General features: G+C 43.8%; 1 protein-coding gene across 6 annotated transcripts in view; it reads left to right on the forward strand.

Moving 5' to 3' along the window:
• tnikb (TRAF2 and NCK interacting kinase b) overlaps positions 1 to 19,625 on the forward strand; it is a 78,061-nt gene that overhangs the window by 43,405 nt on the left and 15,031 nt on the right. For 2 of the 6 annotated variants that reach the window (XM_063206627.1, XM_063206629.1), the window contains exons 13-20: positions 4,278 to 4,394; positions 8,911 to 9,099; positions 9,444 to 9,776; positions 11,156 to 11,320; positions 12,414 to 12,656; positions 13,378 to 13,517; positions 14,938 to 15,065; positions 16,067 to 16,155. In XM_063206627.1, coding sequence (XP_063062697.1) covers positions 4,278 to 4,394; positions 8,911 to 9,099; positions 9,444 to 9,776; positions 11,156 to 11,320; positions 12,414 to 12,656; positions 13,378 to 13,517; positions 14,938 to 15,065; positions 16,067 to 16,155 — 1,404 coding nt within the window. The remainder of the gene's footprint in view (positions 1 to 4,277; positions 4,395 to 8,910; positions 9,100 to 9,443; positions 9,777 to 11,155; positions 11,321 to 12,413; positions 12,657 to 13,377; positions 13,518 to 14,937; positions 15,066 to 16,066; positions 16,156 to 19,625) is intronic. The other 4 variants (XM_063206628.1, XM_063206633.1, XM_063206630.1 and 1 more) reach the window with 3 other exon arrangements.

Consider the following 19,625-nt stretch of genomic DNA (forward strand, 5'->3'; position numbering starts at 1 on the left):
GTAACCCCGGCTCTCTGAGGCATATGAACCAGACATCTCACTATGGGTAACGCCCGCGACCATTTGCCAAAACTTGATTTCAATCTTGCCGTCATGCCAATGAGCTGCACAGCTGGGGATCCCGCCCCTCGGGGACAAATCCGAGGTACGTTGGGCTCTGAGCTTCAATCTGAGGCAACTAGCCTTTGAGCTTGTGGGTGAGTGTAGCAATCTAGTGAGATGTCTCGTTCATCTCCCTCAGAGAACCAGAGTTACCCTCGGTAACCTATAGTTCTCTTTCTGTCGAAACACTCGACATCCCACTATGGGTATTGAAAAACTCCAGATTGAGTTGCCTTTACCTAGAATGCGCAAACAAAAGCTTGGCCGGGGCACAGACCATTCTCCTGCCGATGCCCAGAGCTGTTGAAGGCGAAGAGGCAGCGTCCATCAGCAGTGATAAGTATCATGCTCACCCAACGCGCAGCTCGAGACGCAACAGCCACCCAAGGGCCCAGGGTCTTAGTTCCGAACCCGAAGAAGAGAGGCTAGGCACCAGGCGCACAAAGGCAGCGTCCGGACATCCAATACCACGGAGAGCACGCAGTGGAGGGAACCCAGGGCACGGAAACCACCCGTCTGGGTGTAACCGATGTGCAGGTGGAGCCCACAGAGGTGTAGTGAGGCCCCCAATATCAAGTGGTATTCCCCAATAGCAAACCAGGCCTTGGCACAAGGGGGAATTTCCAGAATGTTCAGTACACAACATCTGCAGGTGCAACCGTGCTGGCAGAAAAGACCATTCTCTATCAGGGCCGTAGGTCCACGTTGCGGACGGAGAACCTAGTAGCAACCACCACCACAGCAAGCTGGTCAAGCCAGCCCCGATAGATACCCGTTTGAGGGCACACACTATGGTTCCTGAAGTCCAAGGGGGACATCAAAGATACACTTCCCCTCGATCATGCATCCTGGTCGAGCAGGGGCCTGAGATACTTCATTGGAGAAGTATGGTCTAGCTAACCACGGTCGCCCTACCCAGGGACAGCACTCCAGGCAGCACAATTGACACTCACGCTCCTGCTGAGCGAATGAGACACACACAGTAAGGGTGACCGACCCAAGGGAGACACGTGTAATGCGTCCTATTAGGAGAGGCGAGGATCCAGGTGGTCTTGACACGATCAGCCTTCTCACCCTCGGGTAGAGGGCGCAACTGACTAGAGAAGTTGCGTTCCACAGCCTCTGGGAGGAGGCTCTTATCTTTGAATGTTCCAGGCTGACAAGCCAAAGCCATTATGTGATAGCTAAATCAAACATGTTAATGTCAAAATAAACTAAATTAAAGCAAATAAACTAAATTCATGACAATGCTTGTTTTTGGTGTACCTTTTGTTTAACAGCAATATCGAGAGAACCACGAATTGCCGTTATTGACATATTATTACCGCAGTGTCATCGTATTATTAGCATCTCATAACCTTCGGGGTGTGTGGGGGGGCACTGCCTCCATTGATATTGAATTAAGAACTGGCATTAGCATGTCATCACCATGCTATTTGTGTGTCATACTGTGAGTGGCTTATGTGTCATTGCAGAATATGTTTAATATCTGTATCAGTTCATCATCCATGCTAACATATTCAAGGAGAGTGAACAATTATTTCCACCAAATTTGCAATATGCACATATGACATTTGCAAATTTCTAGGGTCTTTTTGGCTGCCATCTTGGAAAATGGCCAGCATTTTAAGTAGCAAATAAAGTAGACTTGATTGTAGGCCTATTGGTCTTAATCGCATACAAACAGAGTTTCATCATAAATTGCTTGGACAATTCTGTGCAATAAATTATTTTCTAGGGTCTTTTAGTTTTTTGGCAGCCATCTTAGAAAATGGCCGCCATTTCAAGTGAGTAATTGGGTAAATTTGATTGCACTGGTCTTAAGCACATACATGTTGAATTTCATGCTTGTATCATAATTTCCTAGGTCAATCAATGTCTGGGGTCCTTTTGGCGTCCATCTTGGAAAATGGCCACCATTTCAAGTGGCCAATCTGGTAGATTTGATCGTATTGATCTTAAGCACATACATGCTGAATTTCATGCTTGTATCATCATTTTCTAGGTCAATTCTATGCAATAAATCAATATCTGGTGTCTTTTTGGCAGCCATTTTGGAAAATGGCCGCCATTTCAAGCGGCCAATCAGGTAGATTTGATCATATTGGTCTTGAGCACATACATGTTGAATTTCATGCTTGTATCATAATTTTCTAGGTCAATTCTATGCAATAAATCCATTTCTGGGGTCTTTTTTGGCAGCCATCTTGGAAAATGGCCGCCATTTCAAGTGGCCAATCAGGTAGATTTGATCGTATATGTCTTAAACACATACATGTTGATTTTCATGCTTTCATCATAAATTTCTAGGTCAATTCTATGCAATAAATCAATTTCTGGAGCCTTTTTTGGCGGCCATCTTGGAAATTGGCCTGCATTTCAAGTGGCCAATCAGGTAGATTTGATTGTATTGGTCTTAAGCACATACCTGCCAAGTTTCATGCTTGTATCATAATTTGCACGATTCAAGCCAAATTGGCCTTGTAGCCGCTCTACTATAAGCAATAGAGAAAAACTGTAATTATTGGTCTATATGTATGTTCTCATATTGGGTTACAATTGCACCTTAACTACAGTATTTTCTACTTGTATCAGAGGACAAACCCCCAACAACAAAAGCTCTCTAAAATCTTCAGTAAACACCCAAATATTTTCGAACATCACAATTCCCTGAAGCGGGGCTTCTCTCGTTGTTCAGCCCAGGGGCCCTTGGAATCATAATCCGTTCCTGGGGAAGAATGTCCGCAGGCCAGCCGAGCTCAACTCCAGACAGGCACATCGGCACTGAATTCTGTTTGGGGTAGTGTTTGCTGAACGGATTTATTCAACAGCACACTGTGCGACTGGGTTATATTGATGACACATCATAGGCTTATAAGCCTGAAGGATGTGATACATGTATAGATCAGTATAGATCAGTGGTTCTCAACCTTTTTTGAATGAACACCCCCTGTACAGTACCTGATCTTAAGCCTCCCAATGAATGCCCCCTTTACCTCACCATAAGTTGATCAACGCCCACCTTACTATAAAACAATAGGGATGCACCGATACACATTTTTTCACTTCCGATCCGATTCCGATATCTAAATTTGGATATCTGCCGATATCGATACTACTCCGATCCTATACCAAAACCACATACTGTATATGCATGGGTTTCAACTTGAGGTAGGCCCAAGTAGGCTCTTTGGTCAGAGAAGGAAGTAAGAAGAACAGGAAACCAATTAATAAGTAAAAAAGTAACAAGTAAAAAGGTAACAAACCTATCCTGAAAACTAATATGCAAGTGTTTTGATTTCAAATTAACATTACACCTGGCTCAATGTCAGTATCAGGAAATTTCCGATACTTTGGAAAAATTCCGACCTGATTCGATCTCTGAATTATGTTGATATCTGAACCCGATACCGATACACCGATACCGATATCCCATCCCTATAAAACAATAAAATGGCTAATGCACTTCAATGGCACCAATTACTCAGGGAGTTACTTCGATTCCATACACAAGCTATGTGTGTCTCTCTCTCTCTTTCTCTCCCTTTCTCTCCCTCTTTCTCTCTCTCACTCTCCCAAACATTCTGATCTTATTTTGGCTAATATGTCTTTGATTTGACTGTGTTCAGCCTGTATGAAGTGTAATGGTAAACTTGCGTTTGATCATTAAATTGTCATTTACCATTCATTGATGTATCTCCTTGTGTGTCCTTAGTCCATACTTTAGTAGTCCATACACCTCTTTCCCTCATTGGTTAGAGAATAAAGCAATTCTTTACACTAGTTCCCCAGAATTTGTATATTGCTGTATGTAGTATTCTTTTGTAGTACTGCTTGTATACTGCTATGCACTGTATTCCCCCACACTGTATTTTGCAGTGTATGCCCTCTTTGTAAGTCGCTTGAAATAAAATTGTCTGCTTAATGTAATATAGTATAATGTTGTGTAGTGCAATGTAAACTGAGTGCTGTGCTCATGTTATGACATGTCTGGTGCACGGCTGTGGCCTAGCGTTTTGGAAGTTGATTTTTCAATCTAGGGGTTACAGGTTTGACGTGGCCTTGAGCAATGCAACTAACACCGCATAGCTCCAAGGACTGTAACCAATACTGTAAGTGGCTTGGTATGAAGGTGTCAGCTAAATGTAATGTAATGTAATGTGGTGTGCCCTCAGCAACAGCGTCGTGAGCGGGAGGTGCGTAAGCAGCAGGAGCGGGAGCAGAGGAGGCGCTATGAGGAGATGGAGCAGCTGAGGAGAGAAGAGGAGCGCCGCCACGCCGAGAGGGAGCAGGTACACTACTAAACTACGCTACGCTGCTGTCAACTTGGTTGAAGAGTCTGACACACGGATAATGGAGAGATGGACATAACAGGATAATGTATTATAGGATAAGCAAGGCTACACTACGGTTGCCAACCGTCCCTTGAAATATGGAATCGTCCCGTAATAAGACATAAAAGTATGGGTTGCCTATTTAGCTGGAATGGGACACAGGATGTTAAAATACAGGAAATTGCATCTAAGAAATGCTTAATTTTCATAGAGAATACCCCCAGACACCCCCCCAATGAAGTGTCCCGTATTTCTTCCATTGCTAGTTGCCAACCCTAGACTAGAACATCTTAGAACAACATTAAATTAGGCATACCCAAAGCAAGATCCATAAAGACATGGATGACAGAGTATTATATGGACTAACTTGACTGGCCTGCACAGATTTCTAACCTGAACCCAGTAGAACACCTTTGGAATGAAATAGAGCGGAGACTGAGAGACAGACCTTCTGCAACATCAGTGTGTGGCCTCACTAACACGCTTTTGAAAGAATGGTCAATGCTCCTCAACCTTGTGGTCAGCCTTCCCAGATGAGTTGAAGCTGTAATAGCTACAAAAGGTGGACCGATATTATTGAACCCTAGATGTTATGAATGGGATGGTAGTTAAGGTCATATGTGAGTCAAGGCAGGTTAGCGAATAATTTTGCTAATATAGAGTACATCAATGCATTGGCGATATTCGTGAACATGTCGGGGACTTCTCTAGACCTATTTTGCATTAACACACTGAAAAGTGCTGGGCAGTGTGCTGATGTTATTTTGTCATCATGACTGCATACACACTGACATGTAGTATATGCAGTAGTGTTAAACCAGCCACGTGGCCGCTAAACCAAACATACTGTCGGGGCTGTGGCTTTTGGATGTCTTGTTTCTTCAATTTTATAGTATCACTGTATGGAACCTTTATTTCCAGCTGGTTTGATCATCTTGTTCCGCAATTTCCATCTTCTCACTAACCACCTCTATTTACGCTTATCTACCCATGTTTACGCCATTTAATTAATTTTCTGTCGTTCCTCTGTTTTTCATGCTAATGTCTCTTTGTTTATCTTTAATGTTCTCCTTTTTCTTGTGGCCTTAGCTCTCCATTTCATCTTTTAATCACTGTTCATTTCTTCAACTGCTCTTTAAATCTTTCAGGTTGTGGCAAAGAATGACTTCTCTCTCCTTGTATGGGCTCATACTCTGCTTCTTTCCTCTGTTCCTTCTTTCTTTCCTTCTTTCTTTATTCTTTCTTTATTCTTTCTTCCTTTCTTTTTCCCTTTCTTTTTCCGTCTGGCCGTCCCTCCTTCTCTCCCTCTCTCCTGCTGACCTGTGCGGCGCGCTGCTCGGCTGGTGGGTAGGAGTACATACGCAGGCAGCTGGAGGAGGAGCAAAGGCAACTGGAGATACTACAGCAGCAGCTGCTGCAGGAGCAGGCCCTGCTACTGGTAACATAGAACAACCACCACTACCTAGCAGGTCCTGCTACTGGTAACATAGAACAACCACCACTATCTAGCAGGCCCTGCTACTGGTAACATAGACATGACAACAACCACCACTATCTAGCAGGCCCTGCTACTGGTAACATAGAACAACCACCACTATCTAGCAAGCCCTGCTATTGGTAACATAGACAGGAATTACAGTCACCACTCTCTAGCAGGCCCTGCTATCCCAGATAGTAACTGAAACCACCACTTCAGGCCTGCCTAGTAACTTAGACAGAATTACAGTCACCACTGCTTACTGGTAACATAGAACAGGGGTTCCCAAACTTTCCCCCCTGCGCACCCCCTTTTACATTTCAATGTGTTTCGCGCACCCCCTGAGAGAATATTTTGGTGTGCTGATGGAGCCTTCCAGCATATAATGCACCATACTGTTAAAAACCTTCATTAATGCTAGATAAAAACTCACATATCCGCCATTGCTCTATTCAGCTCGCGCACCCCCTTATGGCAGGCCGCGCACCCCCAGGGGTGCACGCACCCCAGTTTGGAAACCCTGACATAGAACAACCACCACTATCTAGCAGGCCCTGCTACTGGTAACATAGAACAACCACCACTACCTAGCAGGCCCTGCTACTGGTAACATAGAACAACCACCACTATCTAGCAAGCCCTGCTACTGGTAACATAGAACAATACAACAGTCACCAAGAGGTCCTCTAGCAGACCCTGCTGCTGGTAACATCGAACAATATCCACTCTTCACTCATGGGGTCGTCTAGCAGGCTTAAACAATAAGCCACGAGAGGCTGTGGATTACGCTCGATTGATAACGGCCAAGGGGAGTGGGATGGGTCACAATGCGAAGCGGCGTGCCGTAAACGTCCCCTTGCCCATTATCAATAGAGCGTAACCCACGGACTCAAGTGGCTTATTGCTTATCTAACACTGTTACACTTAATCGCTGACCAAATTTCTTTAAAAACGCTTTAATGACAATTAATTTCATCCGCGACGAGTTGACAAGTTGAGGAAGTGATTGTGGTTACCCTGGCAACGTTACTCGTCGTGCGTGCGTGCGTCGTGCTGCCAGAAAACAAACTTCGCTACAAAAACTCAGCAAGGGGTGATAAACACCGCAGGAATGAAATGTCTTCGCAATCACACTGATACAGATAGTGCAAAGATGTGCTCTTCTTGCAGACTCCCTACCCCAACTGCAACATATTCTCATTACTGACGTGGATGTGCTGGGTCTAACTTGGAAGCGCATAGAATCTTCATGTGAAAGGTGTAGGTTTACGCTCGATTGACCACAGCTATCAGCCAATCAGAATCGAGAACCTGACCGCACAGTGTTAGATCCTGCTACTCGTAACATAGACAGAAACTCTTCACCCATGAGGTCCTCTAGCAGGTCATGCTATTGGTAACATGAAATTACAGAAATTACAACCATCACCACGTGTGAACTCGTCACCCATGAGGTCCTCTAGAACAGTGGTTCTCAACTGGAACAGTCTTGGGACCCACCATTTTTCCAATCTTATTCAGTCGCGACGCAATTTTTTTTAGCGATACTCGAATGACTGGTTGCACGCTACTATCGCGCGTAAACATTCTGATTTTATCTATGACGACAGATGACACAAGTTCAATCGCCTATCAAAATAAAAGTTGTAAATTGTTGCAGGAAAAGTTGGATGTTTTTTTTTTTTTAGTGAATCAATGAATTAAGTTTTTTTTACACCATGGCTCGGCGACCCACCCATGACCCCTCCGCGACCCACTTTTGGAAAGAAACACTGCTCTAGTAGGCCCTGCTATTGGTAACATAGACAGGAATTACAACAGTCACCACTCGTCAACTCTAGTCTTCAACCATGGGGTCGTCTAGCCTGGTTGTCCCAACTCCAAAGCCCTGCGAGCAGTTGGTCTGACCTACTCCCCATTATCAACCATTTTTTTCTGAGGGAGATGCAAAGGGCATGTCTTGTTTCGGTTCATTATTTGCCCGTTCGGTAAAGCTGCAATCAATCAGTCCACCCATTCCTTTACTCAACTGAACTGTTGCACGATTGACTTAGGCCTTTTTTTCCCTAAAACACTTGCAAAAACACCTGTTAAATTTTTGGGGAAAAGGTACTGTCAGCCTATCAAAACCTAAGTAGCTCAGCCTGTATAACACATAAAAACAAACAAAAACAAATAAGATGAAAGCTAAGACTTTAATTTTGCATTAGAATTGTTCATTCAACCGTTTGAAATACTCTATGTTGATTGGTCTCCTATCTTGTTAAAATTCGGAATGTTCTAGATATTGTGCCTGGTCAGGCGGGATGAGAAAGGAATTCTTGGCCAGCGTCACCGCTAATATGGGCAGGCCCAGGCTAGGGGTCCTCATAAGCATGGGTGCAGATCCCATTGGCAACACCGCACAAAAAATCACCAACCTTTCACACCTGATGTCTTTTTAATCATCTCCCTCATTGTTAGTCGCTTTAAGTATTATTTAAGTATTTAAGTACTTAATTTAAGTATTTAAGTACTTCCACTGTTAACTTAACAGGTACATTTACGTATATGCAGTTGTGTAGTATGTATATGCAGATCCCTAGTGTAGTACTGACATCCTCAAGACTGTAAGTGGGACAAATCCGAAACATCCATCGACATTGCCTTGCATATTGTAGGTCAGTGGTTCCCAAACTTTCATACTACAACATAACCAGGAAATCAGAGTGTTTCTGGGTGATCACCTTTTCTCCTTGGTGCTCATCGGTGTAGGGACACTCAAGCTTGTGCAAGGTAGAGGGAATCCGAGTTACTCAAGGTTGCATTTTTTATGCTTTTTGTAACCTTGAGTGCCTCTGATTTCCTCTACCTTGCACAGGCCTTGAATACTGTAGTAGGAGCACAGCAATGTTGCATGAGTCTCCTTGAAATCTTTCTAATGTAATCTCTCTCTCTCTCTCTCTCTCTCTCTCTCTCTCTCTCTCTCTCTCTCTCTCTCCATCTCTCTCTCCACAGGAGTACAAGCGTAAACAGCTGGAGGAGCAGAGGCAGGCTGAGCGTCTGCAGAGGCAGTTGCAGCAGGAGAGGGCCTACCTGGTCTCCCTGCAGCAGCAGCAGCAGCAGGATCCGCGGCCAGCCGACAAGAAGCAGCTCTACCACTACAAGGACGCCAGCCCCAGCGACAAGCCAGCCTGGGCCAAAGAGGTACGTCCGGGCAGACTCTCTGGCAACAACAACAACAGCAGCTATTTATTTATTCATTTAAAGGTGCACTGTGTAATATTTTTTATATTTGTAAATTTTGTATGTGTTTTATCATCTGAAGGTGTCTTGACTGCATCCACAGCATGTAAGGAAGACCTTCAAAGAAGCAAAGACATTCTGCTACTTTCCTGCTTTAACTGTTACAGCTATTCTTTTTTAATGCAGGAGACTCTTCAATGTTTTAATCATCAGTGTGTGTGCGTCCGTGCGTGCGTCCGTGCGTGCCTCCGTGCGTGCGTGTGTCTGTGTGTAACCGTTTTATTGACCTGATCCTCCTCGTTCAGGTGATGAGACGTGCTCAGAGTAACTCTCCCAGACTGCCCCCCAAGAGGTACCACTCCTTCAACACCCCCAGGGACAGTCACTCCCCCAGCGGGCACCATCTCGCACCCAGCCCTAACCGTCGCTCCCACCCGCGTCGCTCCCCTGGGCGCCGCTCCCCTGCGCGCCCTCCCTCCTACCCTGCCATGTCTCCCTCCCGCTCTCGAGAGAGACAGCGACCTCACAATGCCAACCTCCCCCGCATCCGCATATCCTGCGAACCGGACCTGGAGCAGCAGTTGTTGGCACAGGGGGTCAGGTCGCGCGGTCGTAGCGCTGACCGCTCTCCCCGTCGGGTTAGTGCGGGATCATAGACCCTCCAGCTATGCATGGGTCTCATATCCGCTAATGGTGACGGGTGACTGATGGATGATATGACTGAGGTTTCTGATTGAAATAAATGTTTGCCTAACTAACACATACTCCCACATTGAATGATCTGATTATCTGCTTATTTTCGGATCCAAACAGTATATGGGCGCTTTGCGGACTCACTTTCCACTTCTGTTTTTATTTTAACATCCTCAACAAGAACAACATGACGGCTCTGTGTCTGACTAACAAGTGGTGTTTCTCATGTGTCCTGTCTTAAGTGCTCCTTTGCGTACAGGTGGTGGGTTTTTGGTGACCTTGTTTGAGAACAACTCACTTGACATTCTTTTCATCCTGAAGGACACTAACTCATGGAGCCTACTCTCTCTCTTGCAGGGAAGATTGGAAAAGATGGCGTGTTTTCTCTGAAATAGCGAGAGTGAATTTTGGTGGTCATGTCAAGATTTTATAAAGTACTTTCCAATACTGCATATTATTGGAAAAAAAACAAGAGTGCTACCCAAGTGAAATGTGCAAACGTTTCGGTCATAGTCAGACCATCCTTGCTGCAAGAGATTTTGTGAAGCTCAGCTTTTCGTAACATTTTATAGAACACTGAATTACATGTCATGCATGAAGCCATGATGATTTTAGCCAAGTCTTTACATTCATAGGCCACCCAAACTCACCTTTATGTCATATAAGAGAAAACATGCCATGCTCATTGTGTATCTTCTAATGTCGTGTCTTTAAAAGTGCCCTGAAAGTCGTCATGGAGTTTCTGATCATGTATTTGTGCTAACAAAGCTGCTTGTTTCTTTTGCATGATACTTTGCTCAGGTGATGTTTCTGTTTAAATCTTTTGCTGAGTATTATTCCTGTGCAAAAATTATTCAGTGACACATTACAAAGCAAAGTAGCTCAAACCATAAAGCAAATTTCATCCTGGCAACTTCGTAATTGCATGTGAACTTGTAGCACTTAGAAGTCATTCCTAGAACAACCTAAAATAGTGTTCAGGTTCAGGTTTCTGTATTTTCAACAGTCTGTGTCAACTGGTTTGTGCATTCTCCATTTAAGTTAGCCTGACTGAATGACTATGTGGAACTAGTTACAGATGTATTTTCTTTTTTAAATAGATCAGCCACTAACCCCCCTCTGATCCGGAGTATCTAGACAGAGGGCATTCATTTACTATGGGTCAGAAATGGGAAGTTTATGGTGATATACAACTATTGGCAATCCTTTGGGAAATTATAGGAAGACATTTGCACATTAGTTAAGATGATTAGGTTCCATGTCTTCCTGACTATCTTCAAAAGGGTGGGTGTATCTGGTCCTCACTTGGTCTGTTTGCACACAGGTGGAGGACCGCTCCAAACTGAACCGCCAAAGTTCGCCTGCGCTTCAACACAAGGTGGCCAACCGCATCTCCGACCCCTCTCTACCCCCGCGCTCAGAGTCTTTCAGCAGTGGGGGGATCCAACAGGCACGAACTCCCCCCATGCATCGCTCCATTGAACCACAGGTGAGCTTGTTTAAGTCCAACAGTATATCATCATACATATGTTCCCGTTTACAAACATTGCCACTGTGAGGAGGGGCAAGATGCTAAGCTGCCAACCACGTGAGCGCATTTTCTGAATGACAACAATTTCCAACAATCAGAGGTTGAAGAGTACGCAATCAGGGGCGTGCAGCCATGGATTGTTTACAAAGGGGAAACCCATGTATACAACAAATGTGATCATTTTCTTGAATAAGTTTTACATCTCTTCTCTTTCCATTTGTACACACACAAGAAATGGCACTCCAAGGCCCAAAACCAATATTTTTTGGAGCATGTAATCAGTTTGCAGTACACTCTGTCACACACTCTTTAATTCGTTTGTGTGGCACTTAAATTATTCACAAGGAGTGGAACTTGCACACCGGTAGCCGATGCAATAATTTCTAAATTGCTTTACATATACATAGAAAAGTGATGAAAGGGCTATCCACAAGTGCAAAACATTTTCGTTCACCAGACCTTCCTCAGTGCAAACACTTTTTCCATTGTGGATGTGATATATATAAATAAATCAATACAGTATATTGTAATAAATATAACTGCCATGCAATGTGCTAAAGAGTAAAGAAAGAGAAGAGAGGAGAAGAAATATATTGGACAAAGTATTATAGACAGTAGATAACTGACTATCACCAAAGGCGGATGAACAAATAACTGTCTTTATGATACTGTTGGGGCAGCTCTAATAAGAGTGATGTGTGCACCTCAAACTTCCAAATTGCTTACCCATTGCCAGAGATGTCAAAAGTGAAAGTAAAATTAAATTCATGCTGTAATTACAACTCTAGCCCATGATATTACATAGCTGTTACACCAGTTACTCCATTTCCCCTAATGAGATTGTGTATAGACTAGATTGTGTTGTTACTGGAAAAACGTTTCAACATAACAAGGACCCACCACAAACTTGATCCAACCAGTTCAGAGTCAGCTGATCTTGAGACAGGTACACAGGTTTACTGCTTACTCAGAAAAGTTACCTGTGTTGGAAGAAAACTGCTTTTCTTTTCTTTTTTAAACGTTTGACTCCTCTGCCCATCGCCCCCTCCAGATGGCCCACTTGGTGTCGGTGAAGTCCCACGGCTCCTCCATGTCGGGCTCCCAGTCTCTTCACGACGGCTCCTCGCAGGGCGTGTCGGCCTTCCAGGAGAGCCTCTCGCCCCACCGGCCGCCCATGCCACGGCAGAACTCCGACCCCACGTCCGAGACCCCTCTGCCCCCGCCGCGCGTCGCCAGCAGGGACGACAAGTTCGACCGCTCCTGGCTCAGGCAGGACGAGGACCTGCCGCCCAAGGTGACAACAGAGCAGAGGCGCACAGTACACACACACCAAGGCTCCACAGACAGCACAGCTAAACGTGCAGTGAACAATTCAATTATAAAAGAAACATGTAAATTAGCTCGTTTTTTAACACTGTAAATTTAGAAAAAAATGTGGGGGAAAAAAACAAAAAAAAACACTCATTACAGGTTGCTCAAGGCATAGGAACAAAAATCGTATTATTACGTTTCTGGGATTCAAACAATTTTCACACTATATATATTACAGCTCGTTTGTTAACCAGTTTGTTAATTTGACATTGTATACTTGGATGAGATTATGAAATAGTTTCACTCTAGTTAATGGAGCATGTTTATTTTATGATGCTTTCTGTTGTATTTACCTTCCTGATAGCAACACTGGTAGGTATTGAAGTGCTCCATAGTTCCAGTTCTGGATAAATATCCTGCAAAATGTAATGAAACTATTGTAAAATATGTACCGGTAAATTAAGAGTTTTTGGCAGCAACATATACTACAGTGCATACTTAACTGTAAAACTCTTCTGTAGACATTGACTTGAACAGACATCCATGAACTGTATTTAATATTGTATTTTATACATACAAAATTAACAATCTACGGCATTGCATGGGAAACAACAAAGCATGTCCACAGTGTAGTAGCAGTGTTTGTGTTTTCTGTTGGGGGAATGGCAATCTGTTGTATGTGTTTGCTGTATTCCTGATTGAAGTATGATCAAGCTGGTCCTCCTCATTGGAAGGTGCCCCAGCGGACCACCTCCATCTCCCCAGCACTGGACAGGAAGAAGTCTCCTGGCAACGGCCCTGGCGGACTGGGCCCTCGCAGCGGCTCACAGCACATCCGGGCCAGGTATGGCACTGACCCCACACATTCACCTTGCTTTTATTGTCACGATTGAAGCACCAATATGGATGTGGGTCAATGACATTTTAGTAGTAGCACTCGTCAGGGTGGTGCCACTATTGTATGCAGTTAATGTTTTTTGTTTGTTTGTTTTTGGTGGATTATCTAAGAGGCATATTCATTGCAATACATTAATTACCAATTACTAATACATTTATGGGCATTAGTTATAGTTCTACCACCTGAAGTCTGTAGACAATATGTAACTATCAGTAGTCAAATCCTCAAATCTCACCCATGCCGTTAAATTAACTCCCTTTAGCAAAACTGACCTGCGGAGGACAGATGTTGAGTGATTAACCCCTTAGCGCAGAGCCTATGTTATAAACTTACTGTCACCAAAATTGTAATGGCTATGTCTTAATCTGTTACTTAAGGCTCTCGGTACTGTCATACCAATGTTGTTATGATGTAGTTGAGTATTTTCAGCAAATAGTGAATAGGCCCGCCGGCGACCCCATCTGCAGTAAGAGGCTACGCAGCAATCTTCAAGGCATTATGTATTCCTTATACTGGCTTTAGTTAGACATGAGGTTGTACAGTGACCTTGAGCGTTTAGAAAGGCGCTTCCAGATAAAATGTTTTATTATTATCACTATCGTTATTAGTAGTATTATTATTATTGTTATCACCTGGGGAGAACAGACTTGGCCGTCATGCAAAGATGGCAAAAGAAATGAATGCAACTTTTAACTGTCATTATTATATGGTTGTGACGTCATCTGTCGAATGCTCCATTCATTTCAACGGGGCTCCCCAACGTTCGGACGTCTGTTATTTTTCGATAACGGACGGGTTGGTCTATAACTGACCGCTGTCAATGGCAACAAGACTTTTCACTGCTAAAGCGACTTTTCAACAAGACTCTAATCAGCTGCTGTGATAGACAGCACCCGTTGTCCTGGCTACCGCTGTCAATGGCAACAAGACGTTCACTGCTAAAGCCACTGGCTTGTATACAAGTCAGTGGCTAAAGCGAATGTTTCATATCACTCCGCAGGGGGTCCGGTCTTTTGTCACTCTAATCAGCTGCTGTGATAGACAACACCTGTCCTGGCTAGCCTACCTAGCTGTTGCCTAGCGGTGTTCCACAACGGCACTGTTTTGTTTTGCGCAGCAACAATCTTAACATTAAATAGGTCTAAAGAAATGTCCCCGCATGTGTGAATCATTTAAGTATATCCATATAATAAGCGGGTTAACTTTCGGCGAGTCGGTCGCTTTGTGGAATAGCAGCACTTCAGAGAGAACAAGACCCCTCCGCTCCGCGTCGGGGTCTAAAGATTCTCTCTGTCGTGCTGCTATTCCACGGTAGCGACCTTCTCGCCGAACGTTAACCCTTACATAATTTCTCTTGCTCCCACAGCAACCCGGACCTGCGTAGGACAGAAGTGGCCGCGGAGCCAGGCCTCCAGAGGACCAGCAGTGGCAGCAGCTCCAGCTCCAGCAACCCCAGCTCCCAGGGAGGCTCTGGGGAGAGGAAGAGGGAGAAAGGTATGTACTGTACTCAACCGTATCTCTTTCATTTCGTGAAGTATTCACAAAAAAAATAACTTTTTCATGGTGCATTCACATTATTGCCCGTTTTTCGTGGTTGGGCAACGACACGCTGCCTATTCATTTGAATTGCCCGACTGCTGCCTAGCGACCCACTAGTTTGACGTCCTTTCGGTACCGTCACATGGTAATCAAACATTTCAAACAAGCAAGTTAGGGTTAGGTTTAGGGTTAAGGTTAGGGTTAAGGTTAGGGTTAGGGTTAGGTTTAGGGTTAAGTAGGGTTAAGGTTAGGGTTAGGGTTAGGTTTAGGTTTAGGGTCGTATGACATAAGGCGTAAGTACCGAGGGTTAGGGTTAGGGTTAGGGTTAGTGAGTCCCGAGTGTATCAGCAGTGTTCTGTCAGCACCCCCTCCCAGCCCCTGCAGACGCTTGGATAACCATAGCAGCAGTCGGGCAATTCAAATGAATAGGCAGCGTTTCGTTGCCCAACCACGAAAAACGGGCAATAACGTGAATGCACCACGAAAATTGAAGTTATTTTTTTCGTGAATACTTCACAAAATTACAGAGATAGGGCTCCTGTACTGGGTGCTACATTCAGTTGAGGGAGAGAATTGTGGAGGTTGGTAGAGTAGAGTAGATCCCAAGATTCAGAATCAAGAAGTTTATTGCCAGGAGGTATGTTCTGTGTGCTTTGTACTGCAGTCTGCATACTCATTCAGTTGAGGGTAAGAATTGTTTCAAAATAACTTACAGATAAGGTCTACATGGTTGAAGACAGCATCCTGTGTTACTTGATGGAGTTTCTCTCGAAAAATAAAAAGATATAACAAAAAAAGATTATGTTTGATTATCAAAGGGCTGTGTACCCTACAGTTCAGATTCATCTTGTGTTGAAACAAGGAAAGATATCTGCACCAGTTATCAACCAATTCCACTTTCCACATCTGGTCCCATTTTGTGTGTCGTGTAACTGTCTTCTCTCCACCTCACCTAGGCTCCAAAAATCAAGAAGCGTCCCCAGCTGTCTCCGAGGGCAAACATAAGAAACAGGACGAGGGCAGTGTGAGACCCAGTCGCCCTGCGGTGAGTATAGCATCTCACAATTAGGAAAATAAGGCATCATATGTACAATATTGTGTTATTATCAGAGTTTTACAAAGTAGAGGTACTCCTACACATGCAATTGCAACACTGGCTGTATGATATTACATGGTGTCAACTTTGTAATATCATGCTACTAGTGTTGTAATTACATATGTAAGAGGACTTCCACTTTGTGAACATACCTGTTCACATGAAGAAGAGTAGTATTATCTTTTGCTTGAAAAACACAAAAACATACCACAAATGGGATATTTTTTATGTTCATTAGAATTGGAATATAATAGTGCATATAAAGGAAATTCATGAAATTCAGTAAATTCAGTAAAAAAACAGTCCTGTGAAGTGTCGTACATGTAAATATACTCAAAGTTTCTACCCAGCCACAGACGTTGCTTTTCTCTGCTAGCTTATACACAACTAAGTCTCCCACCTCACAAATTGTTCCTTCTATCACAAGCCACAAGTCAAGATTTCACTTGGTTTCTTTATACCATGTTTGCAGCCGTCCATTTCCACTTGAGAATCTCTCCGACCGTTTCAGGACTAAGCCTTCCTAACACAAATCTACTATGAAAACTAGTTCAAAAAAGGTTTCATGAGGAAGGACTTCTCATTTCCTGACTCTCAGCAGATGTATGTAGTTCTGCACATCTCCACTAGGCGCGCCACTGAGCTCTGCTATGTTCATCTGGCAAGCGTTATTCTTCTCCTCTGTTACTGTTTTCAGGCCGACTAGAACGGTGCTGGTGCCCATTCCCGCACCAGTTTCATTCAGATCTGAACTGACCTGCAATCCACCCGTGTTCATACCGGGTTACGTTCTTTACCATGGGTGATTCCATGTTGCCCAGATGAACATGCTGATGTCTACATTGCAGAGTTTTATTAAGTAGAACTGAAGTAGAAATACTCTTACAGATGTAATGTACAACACTAGTGATATGATATTACTAAGTTGTAGCCATTTTGTAATAACATCCATAAGAGTACTACTATTTCTACTTTATACAACTCTGCTGCATTGTTGTCACTGTTCGCAGAGAAAAAACAAGTATTTTTTGGTGTGCAACACGAACCAACTTTCCTGTTCCCGAACACTCAGGGATTTTTGGCCGACGTTAGTCGGTTCAAGATTAGGTGCAGGACGGTACACCGGCTAGGTTCTCTGTCAGCTTGAACACACCTTGTGTGACAATGGCAAGTCTGTCCCACGGCGCTGAACAAACCATGTCCTATCACCGCTCACCGTACATATTCTGTAATCCACTCTTCTCTCTCATCCCTCCTTCCTTCCTTCCTTCCTTCCTTCCTTCCTTCCTTCCTTCCTTCCTTCCTTCCTTCCTTCCTTCCTTCTTCTTCACCTCCTCCTCTGCCTCCTTTTCCTTCCTTTCCTCTTTCCTCCCACGCTTTACCTTTGGCTTTCTCCTCTCTTGCTGCAGAGTTATAAGAGAGCAGTAGATGAGGTCAGTAATTCTCTCCCTCTCTTTCTCTCTCTCTCTCTCTCTCTCTCTCTCTCTCTCTCTCTCTCTCTCTCTCTCTCTCTCTCTCTCTCTCTCTCTGTCTGTCTGCCTCTGCATTTTTCCTCATACAGTTACTTGTTCATTCTTTCTGCTGTGAAATACACTTACTACCTCCCGAACCGTACATGCACAATGATATTGAAATTGTCCTTGTCTGTCACCTCGGTTTTGCTCTCACTCACACTCACCATCGTTGTCTCTTTCATTCTCCCTCACTCCCCGTCCTCAGCTTATCTAGCCATGAGTAAAACCAGTGGAGACCTCATCCAGTAGTCTAGTGTTGCAATGCCGTGGAGCAGTAGCTAGTGAATTACCCTAAGCCTTGAGCAACGCTTTTCCAGCATGCTTACGTACATAGTATGTGTATTTTAAAAATATTTTTGGGGGCTTTTCAAGCCTGTTTTTTTTTCTCATGACAGTACATCGGAGGATAGTCAGGAAGCGAGTTAGGACAGCAAGACAGAGAAGGGCCAGCAAAGGGCCCAGGCCAGAATGGAACCCAGGTCGGCCGCGTAGTAGACGAGTGCCCCACCGTCAGCGCCACGGCAGGGCCGTGCATCTTGATTTTTAATACATTTCTGGAATAATACATCTTGAATGTCCCATTTTGTTTGAGACCTAGCTAGAAGATTACTTGGTTGGTCGTGAGCAAGTAGTTAGCTAAATCTGATGCACATTAATATAGTATGAATTCCAGAAATCTTTATTTTACTTGGGGACTCTATATGAAGTAGGACCACTGCTAGCACATCTAATGGTTTAATTGTATGACTCACATCTACAAAGTAAAGGGACACTATGACAATCTAAGTTAATACTTGGCAGAAATTAGGGGGGAAATCCTCAAAAATTAACTTTTTTTCTTTGAAATACCCTCTGTCAGTAACAAATAAATGTTAGGTAATGCCAGCTACCACAGCTTAGCAGAGAACGTGAAACGTAGCATTCCTTGTTCATTGAAGCAATAAATAATTAAAATTAAAGGTTAGAAAAGTACTCAATAATCTCACACACATCTACACACACCCAAGTATATACTTCACAAACCTCACCCAACCACCACACATATCACAGACATACACATACACATTAATGCTATAGTAAAACTATGCTTTGGTAGCATAATTCAGGGCAGTAATGGCCACTGGGTAAAATCTGTTTCTCAGTCTATTTGACCTGGTTATTCAGGATGAGCATAGCTTTTTATGGGATTCTTCCATGTATTGATTCTTACCCCATGCAGCAGTATCCCTCTCTTTTAGACAGGTCATGTAGTCAGTGTCTTTTGTTGTTTTTCAAGCACTGTTTGTCTGGTCTTCTCCCTGCAGTTAGACTGCACAGACTTCTTGAATCATTTTTTTCTGAAAACATTCTCCACATTTTGCTCGACTTTCTTTTTGTAGATAATTAAACAGACATTATAGATTTTAAAATTTTCACTGATGAAACCTGGTGTACCACGCTCCATGTAGCTATCCCACTTCTTGGCCTGAAATAGCTTCTCTCTCTCCCTCTCTCTCCCTCTCTCTCTCTCGCTCTCTCTCTTTCTCTCTCTCTCTCCCTCTGTAGTAGCTAGCTTGTGTGCTTTTGGTTAGCTTAGTGGGTGGGCAAATGTAGATATGCACTGTAGCAGCCCAGTCTGAAGGGGCTATCTAGAAGGATCTGTGTTTGCTAATTGCTTATATGGGTCTCTCTTGATGTCGGCTGCCCGTGGCCATCTGCAGGAGGAACTGGTAAGCTGGGCATCCTTTGCCATTGCCTCTGCCACTAATTGATATCTCCACTGCATGCAAACCACAACCTGGCTCCTGTCCTGGCCAAAATCTCTGGGCTATAACACACTCTTCTGTTTCTCTAATGCAGTGTTGTCCTCTCGGTTATATTTTCCCTTCTTTATTCTTGATGGAAAGGCATGCTTCGTTCTGTTAC

Source organism: Engraulis encrasicolus, chromosome 9, assembly GCF_034702125.1.
Source record: "Engraulis encrasicolus isolate BLACKSEA-1 chromosome 9, IST_EnEncr_1.0, whole genome shotgun sequence".
NCBI classification, from domain to species: Eukaryota; Metazoa; Chordata; class Actinopteri; order Clupeiformes; family Engraulidae; genus Engraulis; species Engraulis encrasicolus.